At 39.2% G+C, this 11,195-nt stretch overlaps 1 protein-coding gene and 1 long non-coding RNA gene across 2 annotated transcripts in view; one reads left to right on the forward strand and one right to left on the reverse strand.

Moving 5' to 3' along the window:
* LOC310882125 overlaps positions 1 to 11,172 on the reverse strand; it is a 25,233-nt gene extending 14,061 nt beyond the window's left edge. Inside the window, exon 1 of the long non-coding RNA XR_014572817.1 lies at positions 10,744 to 11,172. This is a non-coding gene — a long non-coding RNA (uncharacterized lncRNA). The remainder of the gene's footprint in view (positions 1 to 10,743) is intronic.
* LOC310882173 (parvalbumin, thymic CPV3) lies at positions 1,381 to 5,115 on the forward strand. The gene is made up of 4 exons (XM_083800554.1): positions 1,381 to 2,105; positions 2,483 to 2,615; positions 3,041 to 3,150; positions 4,722 to 5,115. Exons 1-4 carry the CDS (start codon positions 2,045 to 2,047, stop codon positions 4,745 to 4,747), a joined length of 330 nt encoding a protein of 109 aa, XP_083656680.1. The 5' UTR covers positions 1,381 to 2,044; the 3' UTR covers positions 4,748 to 5,115.
* Positions 11,173 to 11,195: the final 23 nt, after the last annotated feature.

The following is an 11,195-nucleotide window of genomic DNA, read 5'->3' on the forward strand; positions in this document are numbered from 1 at the left end:
ATGCAGCTGGTATTTGGGATGCTTTATCGTTATGTCTGATTATTTGTGATTTATACTTTTTTTTTGTACAAAAGAGATATCAAAAAAAGGGTAAAACTGTAATTAACTGATGTTTGCTTTCTCATGTTATTTGTAATTTATATTTCTCTACCCAATTTCACATAAATAGATGCTATGCCTGACTTCTCTCACTGACATTAAATAAATGAGTAAAACTACCACATTCCATAAAGTTATACCAATGTGAAAAAGAACCACCTTAGATGTACTAATACTCTATTTTACTGCTCAATTTATAATTTTTGCCACTATTAAAAACAACAAAAACAAAAAACAGCGTTCTGGTATTAAGAGAACATTAATTTACATACCATAATAGACCATTATACAATAAACTAAACAAAATACATGTGTTCTTTTATTGGACTTCATCCTAGAGTCTTGTCCACATAAACCCCCTTAATGATGAAATAGATTATATTTTCTTAGAAGGAAAACCTCATTTCTGCTGTTCCAATTTTTTTTTCCCCTCCAAAATCAATGATCTTGAAAAACACACACACAAAAGTCCATTATTATATACCTGCAATTTTATTTTCTCATTAGGGAAATTGAGTATGTGTGTTGTAAACTGTACATACCTCTGTCTCCACAACAGCAAAGTCTGATTCCTATGATTTCAAGTAAATCTATTATTGATTTCGTATAATTTAAAATAATTGAAATAAATTATTAAGTAGACCATACATAATCTTCCAAGGATACAGACAAGAAGATTAGCTTATTCAGCTTTGCTTAGTTACTTGGTTGTGCTGTCAAGGAACGCACTGGTTTCTGTTCTATCCCCAACTAGGGACGGCACTGTAATTTAGAATCAGGACACATGAAATGAAGCCTACTGTAGAAAGATTCCCCTAAATTATGCCACACTTTCCTCTACCCCAGTGACAAGTTATCTTTGTCAGAAGGACAAACTGTCACCTCAAATCTTTCATCTCCAACTTCCTTTATATGCTCCAAAGGACAGACAGACTTCAGGAAACCAACCTAGTTCCATTTCATAAGGCTTTGACTGCTGGCGTCAGCTTCCAGCAAGCAACTGGAAGGTCCAGAGGTTAACTGAAAATCTTTAGCACACTTGGAGTTGGAAAGACTATGTTTTGATGGCAGAGTCATACTTAATTAATCCCAAGTGGATTTATTAAAAACATTGTTCTTCTTGTCCATGTTATAAGATATAAATAGAAAGAAAAGTTTAATTAGTTAAGGAAGAAATTTGAGCTAGGTCTCAAATCAAACATTTGATCCATGAAACAGTAACCTAAGTAGTGGTTATTGTCACCTTTTGAATCCTTTATAAGTCAGAGTGGCAAGCCAGAGCCAACAATACTATTTTGCCTGGTATCTCCTCAGCTATATTTCCTTACCTAGCTGAGAAAACTATAAAGGTGAGCAGCTGACTTGAGATTGGTTAAATGACATGACTGTGTAGAGCTGCACCAGTAGTAAGTACAATAACCATTGCTCTAAGATTTTAATTGCTGGAATTACATGTGGATGGACCTTCTGTAGATAAGTATGTTTTCTTTTTATTCTTCAGAGCTGTTGGGGGAGAAAACAGAAGCAAACATTCTTGACTTTATTGTTTCCCACTGTCTATACTGCTATTTGTATTGCCAAATGCCACGCATTCCAGTAAGAGTCATTGATAGATTAATGGTAATATTGAGTTTACTATGATGTACTTAACCAGGTAATAGATTAAAAAGATTAAAAAATTGTACATCAACTCACAATACTGTTTACGTGATCCATCTCATTAAAAAGTATTATTTCAGCAGTACTATTTTTAAAGAAGTAGCATACTAGATCTTCTAATTTGCTTAGGAACAGCAGCAATTTCAGTCTGATCAAATAGGTTCATCTACCTTTAGAAATCATTAGCCAAATAGTATTCCTCAAAACATAAAAAACCCAATTTGCTGTAAGATGCATTTGCATTTCATAAATCTCTTTGCAATACATTATTTTGAACAGGTTTAAGATGAGCCTCACAGACATTCTAAGCCCTTCTGACATTGCTGCTGCTCTGCGTGACTGCCAAGGTGAGAAAACAATTAAAACTCTAAAAATCTATTATTTTGTGTAACACATGGCAAGTCTAATTCAGTCCCAAAAGCATACTGGACAAGCACATACTCTCAATAGACTTCTGTAGTCTCTTTCCGAAGCAGCTGTCACAGTATATTTGTTCATGAGATTTCTATTTGTGGGTGGTTTGAGATTGTTCGTAACCTATCGCCCTGTGATTTCTTGATGTTTACCAGGGTATTGTGCAGTATAGCAAAATGTATTCTTTGTCAGCCTTCACCTACTGTTCATGTTTAGAACAATTAAAACGTAACAAAGCTGCATCCTCAGACCATTTAGGAGCAGTAAACATAGTGCTCTGGGGTTAATTTATTTATTAATTTATTTTCAGCTCCAGATTCCTTTAGTCCCAAAAAATTCTTTCAGATCAGTGGGATGTCTAAAAAGAGCAGCAGCCAGCTCAAGGAGATCTTCCGGATTCTCGACAATGACCAAAGTGGCTTTATCGAGGAAGATGAGCTCAAGTAAGGATTTTCTGTGTTACTGTAACTAGTAAGAGCCTATCCACAAATTACCACTTTTTTCTTTCCAGAACTGTTCCATAAAGGGGTGCCTCAGGTTATGCTAAACATTGAAAAACCCTTCAGCAGGTTGTGAATGGTGCATTTGAGTAGAAAATCCCTACAGTCAAAGCCAAATTAGTAAATACCTGCCGTTACTGCTTAGTACAGAAAAAAATAATAACTACTCCCTGGGGCTGGATTTTGGTAGTGGGCAGAATCCAATGTATCAGGGCTGGACTTACAAAGCAGAATCGTACATGAAGAAAATTTACCCTCCAGTGTTTGTGGTAGATAATTTATTTACAGATAGCTATCAGTGTGATAATATGGCCAACAAAAGAATTGTATGCTCTGAAAAATCATAATCAAAGGTGCTTTCCACCTAGGTATTTCCTTCAGAGGTTTGAGTGTGGAGCCCGAGTGTTAACTGCCTCAGAAACCAAGACTTTCTTGGCAGCTGCAGACCACGATGGGGACGGTAAAATTGGGGCTGAAGGTATTTATTTCTATGTAGAACTAAGATCCTCGAGGTATGTTGTAAGTGATGCGTGATTCTCTTTTATATTGATGGTACATTAATGTACCTCCAGTTAATTTGCTGAAACCCCTTCAGTACTGACCTGTATGAATGCAGAAATGGTCCCTGACCTTACAGCTTCATCTCTGCAACTCCTCATGCATAAGCAAGTCAAAAAGAAAAGAAAAAAAAAAAAAAAACTACCCAGCTGCTCTAAGGAGCTTCCTCACTGGCCCCATAAATTTCCAGTTGCTTTGCAATGAACAGCTCCCTGTTTCTCCTCCCACCTACTCTGATGTAAAGCATCACCAGTTCACTTGTGCTACACGCATGTGAAACAAGGACAAAAGAACCAGCCCTGCACAGCAGAATCACCAACACGCACAAAGGCTCATTTACAGGAGTATCTCCCTAAAGAAATGCTGCTAGTTTCAGTGAAATCACTCTCAATGTGCAGGAGCTAGCAGCATACAGTTGACTATTAGCTTTGCATAATAAGGAGAACAGCATGATCAAGTGTCACTACCCCGACACGAGATACCACAGAAGGCTCTGTGCGTGCAGATGGAGGTTATTTACCTCCGGTGCCGGGCTACGCATCAGATAAGAAGCGGCTGTTTTAGGAAGCAGCAGATTGCATCCACCCCCTGGAAACGCTGGTGTGGTTTAATGGCTGCCCAGGGTGAAAGCCTCGCCATCTCTTAATTCCACCCTTCTGGGTCTCATTTTGGACAGGAAGCACACACTCACAAAAAAAGGCTTGGAGCCAATGGCAGGTTGTCCCACGCGAGCAGCAAGCTGCCCAGCGAGCATGAAAGGGGCTTAGGGAAGTGCACGCAGGGAATGTGCTGCCGTGCGGATTGCCCAGCTCACTGCGCTAGGGGCACAGGACTCTTCTGCTCCTTTCTTTGGAAGGAATTAAATCCAGTTCCTTAGCAAACATGCCAGAGCAACCACACATGATTTATGAAGCGATCTATATATTTAATAGAGTCTTTCTGGGACAGGATTGATCAGATGCTCTTAACTCACAGAAGACAACATTTCAAAAAAGTCTTCCTAATGCTGGTATCTTGTTGAACACCACAATACCACATGAAGCTTCACACATTTTTAGCTTTATCCTCTCATCTAAATCAACAATTCTCAACTGCTGAAGCACTACAAATAGCTAGTAAGACACACGGACTCACTTTTAATCCTGCTTCAGGTCTGCTTACTCTGATTCTACATTGGCCATTCCATTAACTCTGCCCAGAATCATTATTAAGCAGAGAAAGCTAAAACTATCCTGGGCACTTTATTATTCCTTATAAATGTCAGCAAATCACTGCCTTTCCATCTGCTGTTTGATTAATTAGATTTGTCTGCCTAAACAGGAAATTTAGGCAATGTCTCTCTTGCATGCAAGTTTCTCCCATTCTGATCATCTATCAGGTAATTGCTTTCTGTTTATTTCGATTCTAAATCTCTTGATAAGCCATTAATCTTTTCTTCCTAATCCTTTTATTTTACTATTCCTACTGTAAGTATCGTCTTATTTTTCACAGAATTCCAGGAAATGGTGCAATCTTAGAGGTTCAGAAAGACCAAACAAGATGGAATTGGGATGAATCTGCAAGAAAAACTCCAAAACCTTGAAAATCAGCAGTCCCTTATGTATTTCTCTTGACGGTGTCTGTTATTTGTTCACTGACTTAATAATATAATGAAACACTGATTAATGATTTTTTTTCATTGTGTGGACCATTTACCATGTTCTAAACTCTACTTTACCAGACACTTCCCTTAAAAATATCCAATAAAAATTAATTACTGCAGCTTGTCTGTGTTTTTTTGAACAATAAATGGAAACATATGAATTCTTAACAGAAAGTGTTAATCTCTCAAAGATCTTAATCTTATCAGAGCCTCATATATAGATCTGATTGAACACAGTGGGAGTTCCCCCTACATTAGACTTTCTGTATTAAGCTTGAAGCCCTCAAAACCCTCAGTTCTTAGGCCAAGACCTGGGGCTCAGATATAGCTAGCAGGTAGGTGAGGAGTCATCTCTTACTGACTTTGAAATGAAAAGCAGTATTTTTTATTATTTTGCCTAGGAAATGGTTTCTACATGAGAGTGTTGCAGTTTCAAGCTGTATTTTTTTACATTAACCAACCAAGAGAAGTTAAAAATCATATGCTTTCCTGCGGAAAGAATTAAAAAAAAAAAAAAAGCCTCTGTGGGCTTAAGGCTTCATATAAACTGTAAGGCTTCAAAAAACAGAGGGGAAGCAAAAGATGTCCTTCTTGGTGGTATTTTTTTTTAATTTTTCTCAAAGGGAAGACTAAAAGTGTGGAGGAAAGACTTGCAGAAATGTATGTTGAGAAAGCTCCAACGTATTCTAGCAGGTATTTCTGGGCTATGTTGCCTAACATAATAGTAATTAAGAAATTCCTCTTAGCCTCGAATGTATTCATCCCTGAAGTGAAAGCATTTAAATACACTAAAGTTTTCTCACTAGACAGCAGCACAAACACAATCATGATTCATCCTTGAGTACTCACCTCTAATGCCTTCTCTACAGCCAATTACTCTTTTAGGAGCCAAGTACTGAAGAATCAGCCAGAAACATTTACTGCTTTAAACATGTATATATTACCCTATACCTCTTAACAGCTGATGGTTGAAAATAGAATTTTTGTCCCATTTCAAAACGTTTTAAATCACCTTAGTTTAGTTATTCATACACTGGGATACTCAGGACACGTGAGAATTTAAAACAATTATGACATTTTTCCTTTTATTGTGCAAAAATAATACTAACAAACTGATAAAAATTTAACACTGAATTTAAATAATATTTCTTAACATTAAGAAATGTTCTCACCTGGCAAAATTCTCGAAAGTATCAAGGACTTGAACAAAGCTACTCAGATTTACACAAGATAAGGATCAGACCCATGGAGATTCTCACAGCATAAGATGGATGTCACTGGATATTCACAAGAAATAAAGTTTGTTCTTGGCAATGAAACCAGCCTGATGACAGAAGGGTCTTGGACTAGTTCACATGTAAGTAACAAACCGTTCTCCATTTCACTGGCAATTAACTTTCCTGACCTTGACTAACCATATTACATTAAGCAGGAAAATGCATGTAAAACAAAGAAGTTTCCAGTTGCTGTTACACTCTGCACTCTATCCCCTCTCAACATCTCAGCCTCTTCACCATGTTCCTACATAAAGAAACCCAGAGGCAAAGTACAAATTCTGTTATTCTCCACTAAGATGCAACACATTGCTGGAGCCAGTCACTGGACAGGAGGTGGACAGAAGATTTATGCACTGCCCTGACCCAAAAAAAGTTTTTCAGTGAAATTAGAACTCTCTTCATTTTCCAGAAAACAGAATATATTACAGCTGTCTGCATTAGAAGTTCCTGTAAAACATCTGAGCTACAAAACTTACTTAAGACCAATCAAGATGCCAGAGAACAAAAAGACTAGGGAAGCACTTTTTGGCAACTACCCTGATATCTATCTTCTTTTACCCAATTTGTATGTAAAGTCTTTATAATAAACTTGTGCATCATTACTAGTTTGAAACATGCCTCAGTTGTTTGTTTATAGCTTATTATTTGATACAAGTTGTGTGCTACAGTACCAAACAAGAAAGATACAAGTCACTTACTCTGAGCTATTTTGAGATATCTCTAGCACGCCAAGTACTGCAGTTAAAGAAATCCTTCCACACATTTCCATCACACACACATAAAAAGTACCTGAAAAAAAAGCTCCAAAGTACGGCAGCTACTGCAGCAGATTACTGGTTTCTGTGGGAATTTGCATTTTAATTAAAGGGAAACTCTCTGACGTAGGATTTCTGAAATAGAAGAAACTTTTAAAGTAAAATCAACTTATCACTTCCCTGGGGTCCCTCAGGTGCTAAATCATACTTTCAAATGCTGTTGGCCTTGTCCGTAAAACCCATGAAAGCGATATCTCAAATTGGATTTTCTCACTGACAGAGATACCTTTCCGCTCCATGGCCTAAAACAAAATGTCATGGCTAAGCCTCATTCTACAGACATGGTACGCTGAATTCTGATTGCTTTCAAGCAGGGAGGGAGTTGTAACTGAGAAAGCTCCCGCACAGGGGCCTACTGACTGACAAAGAAGGAAAAAATATATTAACCATATTGTAAGGACACAGTACATTGCATCATTTATCACATGCATACTGGTGCACACTGAAGAACATGAGCAGCTAATTTCTGTAATCGTTGTAATAAATGAAATGGAAATAAGGACTGCCTTAATCAAGCATACTCAGTACCAAGATTTGACCAGAGACAGTATTCAGAAATCGGCTACAGCTAACAATCATGTTTACAGACTGCAATAAAATTTGCAACTAGTTACCAGAACTGCCACTTGTAAATTATATTCTAAAACTTTTTACTAGACACAACTATAAAAATACATGTTCAGAAAACACCAGAATACTTATGATTCCAGCAAGAATACAGGTCTCCTTAGTTCCTTTGCATGTTTACATTGTTTACCCCATAATACTCTGTAAAAATATCCTGCGAACAGTTAAAATTAAATTTAAAATATAAAAGAATAAACAGTGGCCTATTCAACCTCTCAGCATGAAAAAAACAATACCATGCCTTAAATACATCAAACTATGACATAATTCCTCATGTAATTCTCTCTCTTTCAAGTCTTGCTGTGATCAGCAGGGAAATAACTAACATATTACTGTTACTCATCTTCAGCGCTGAAATCCTTTTACCTGTCTAGCCCCTTCCTCATCCACTCTTCCCAGCTTTTCTTTCATGGGTACTACAGATTCAGTCTACAGACAATGCCTAGGCTATCCTAACACATTAAACAAATCAAAACATTTAAATATCTCCAGTTTTTCATGAAAGTAGGGTTTTTACTGCTATTCAGTGACTCTGTATCCTTAACTGTAACCAAAACTAGTATAAATTTACTACCTTCCACTATGGAACCTTGGATTCTGCAAAGCGTACACAACTGTTATTAAACCATCTCTACTCACCGTGACACTCAGATAGCTGCTCGCATTCCTTGACATCACACTAAGAACAAATCTGGGGGAGATGAACAATGCTCTTCAGAACAGAGGCAGAACCCTCGCATCTGGCTGCACTGTTACATTTTCACACAGAGCTACAAAGGCCTGGTACAGAATTAACAAAGCGTGCAGACTAGGGATACACAGGCATTGTGCTTTTTGCTGGATCACAGCACTATTTTGTAATTTATTTGCGAAACTAATCCCAAACTGCTGAGTCCACACATTTGTTAACACATTTAGACGACATACTGTCAATGGAACAGCTATTTGAGCTGTCAGCTGTATTTACTTACAGCTGTCAGCTCCAACACCCGGAGTGATTGATAGTATACCTTTTTGTTAAGTCTGTTACTATGCAGCTGATGGAAATGCTCAAAATAGTACCTAGAAGCAGGCTCAACAAACCAAAAAGTATGACTGTACAATGCTGAAGATATTATTTCTTATTCCAACTTTTTTTTAATATAAATTGGAAAGCACTAATAAAGTCCTTAATTATTTGTCTCTTGATGCTGAGGTTGTCCTCTGTCAAATTTCCAAAGTACTTATGCAGCAGCTTAATTTTACGTAATCATGGGCTAGGAATCACATTTCAAACTCAGGGAGATCTGATGTCACTTTGCAAATGCCAAGGTGTGGTGTTACTGTACATACAATTAAGAAGATGGGATGAAATTGGAACCACAATTGAAGTTCCTTCCCACCCTGTTAATTTGTATATTAGAGATGTAATAATTTAAATTAATTGAATCTATTATCACTTCCTCTTTGTAGATTCTCATAAATACTTCCACCAAGAAAGATATAAAATTACATGTGAGATTGCACTGAGCAGAACTGTATTTTAGCAATCACTACACATACATAAATTCCTTTCCTAAAGAAAGTTTGGCATGGAAACACCTTCCTTATCAATCACCAGTTACACTGAGTATCCACTGTCCAACCATACATGACTCCACAATTCATCCCTTGCAACAGTATTTGTATTACAGCAGTAAACAGGCATCCTAGTCATAGACCAGGATCTTAGTTAAGTCCCAAGCAAACACACATCTAAACGATTATCCCAACCCAAACCAAAATCCACAGTCACTATGGTTTTATAGTTTCTTCGGTAAGAAATTAATAAACCTGACTACTTACACCACCAATTTCAAGGATTTCCATGTTTTACTTAAAGCGAGTGAAATAAAGAAATTTAACTTTTCTGGCCTGCCATCCTGATCACCACTGCCCTGCAGTATAGCATGGACAGGGAGGAACTTTTTTTTTTTTTTAACTGATATATTCCATACTGACTGGATGTTCCCAGAAATTGTCTCACCTGTGCAACAACCTTTAAACTGACAGGCCATAACTCCAAACTCCCTCACAGAAGGCATACCCCGCCGTTTTCTGCCTCCCCTCCCTCACAGGATGCATACCCTGACATTTTGTGCCTCCCCTCCCTCACAGGAGGTATGCCCCACCATTTTGTGCCTCCCCTCTCACAGATGGCGGCCCCTGACATTTTCTGCCTCCCCTCCCTCACAGGAGGCATACCCTGCCATTTTGTGCCTCCCCTCCCTCACAGGAGGCATATGCCGCCATTTTGTGCCTCCCATCCCTCACAGAAGGCATATGCCACCATTTTGTGCCTCCCCTCCCTCACAGGAGGCATACCCCACCATTTTGTGCCTCCCATCCCTCACAGAAGGCATACCCCGCCATTTTCTGCCTCCCCTCCCTCACAAGATGCATACCCCGCCATTTTCTGCCTCCCCTTCCTTACAGAAGGTAACCCTCACCATTTTGTGCCTCCCCTCCCTCACAGAAGGCAGCTATCTCCCTCAGGCTAGGTACCAGGTGTGTTACAGACACAGCATCCCAGCTGGGATGCAAGACAGACCTAAACATTGACCCTGCCAGCCCTGGAGAAAATTGTGTTCTTCTCCGTCTTGCTTACACTGCTCACTTTTTGGGTACAGACTGATTAAATATTAAATTACTGCAGTCTTACATCATCTTTATTTTGCACTGGGCTCACTCAGCACCACGTTGGGTTTTCAGGAATCAACTCACGAGGCTGATTAGACTATCTGGAATGACATCACTAGTGCTGGAAGTACATAGAAACTAAAAGAGCAATGAGAGCAACCAAAATAATGACAAAGTGGAAAATTAAAAACCTAAGAGTGCAAGATGTGCAATTATATTTTTTACACCTTTTTTAGGTGGTTAAGTAGGCAATTATGTAACTTGTTTTTTTTTTCAGATTCCCAAGCTTCATACTTGTAAGAGATGTATCGCTGTTCTGCACCATGTATCTGTCTCTACTTATAAATTCACACTGAATTTTGATTAAATTGGAATTGAAAGACAGCAGAAAAGCTTTTCAAGTGCTTCATGAGTTAAATGCAGCTACCTAGTATGTGCCACACAAAAAATAACCAGAATAAATGTAATGCATCCATTTATGGAGAGAGGATTACCTGCACTACATGATGCTGGGACGGCATGTCCTTCAAGATATTCAAAGTTGTGGATCTCATCTCTCAAACCTTGTTTTTTACCCCTAGAAATAAGGCGTTTCTACTTATTCACCTACTGGGCGTCTTTGAGCAGAAGGGAACTGAACCGCACTGTGTTTTTGCACAGAAAGGGGCAGCTTTGGCCAAACGCTTGGTAATCTGGCATCGGCCAAACCGTCAGGAACCTCTCGCCTGCAGAGGGGCTGCTGGAGGCTCCAGCAGGGCTTGGGGATCACCTCTCGCTGAGGGGGACTCCCGCCCCGCTCCCCGACTCCCGCTGCCCCTCACACCACCGGGCCGTGCCCGAGGCAGGGCTGCCCGGCGACGGCCACCTCTCTCTCCCCGCCGGCGGTGGCGCTGGGGAGCGCCGTGTCCCGCCGGGCACGGGAGCACTTCCCGCGCCGTGCCGTGCT

The sequence above is a fragment of the Anser anser genome (assembly GCF_964211835.1).
Source record: "Anser anser genome assembly, chromosome: 15".
In the NCBI taxonomy this organism is placed as follows: Eukaryota; Metazoa; Chordata; class Aves; order Anseriformes; family Anatidae; genus Anser; species Anser anser.

What these genes read in the sequence shown, in the direction of transcription:
- LOC310882173 (XM_083800554.1), top strand. Translation starts at nt 2,045, where the DNA reads ATGAGCCTCACAGACATTCTAAGCCCTTCTGACATTGCTGCTGCTCTG. An exon ending in TGCTCTGCGTGACTGCCAAG is followed by an intron (nt 2,106 to 2,482) that starts GTGAGAAAACAA and finishes ATTTATTTTCAG; the next exon opens with CTCCAGATTCCTTTAGTCCC. An exon ending in CGGTAAAATTGGGGCTGAAG is followed by an intron (nt 3,151 to 4,721) that starts GTATTTATTTCT and finishes TATTTTTCACAG; the next exon opens with AATTCCAGGAAATGGTGCAA.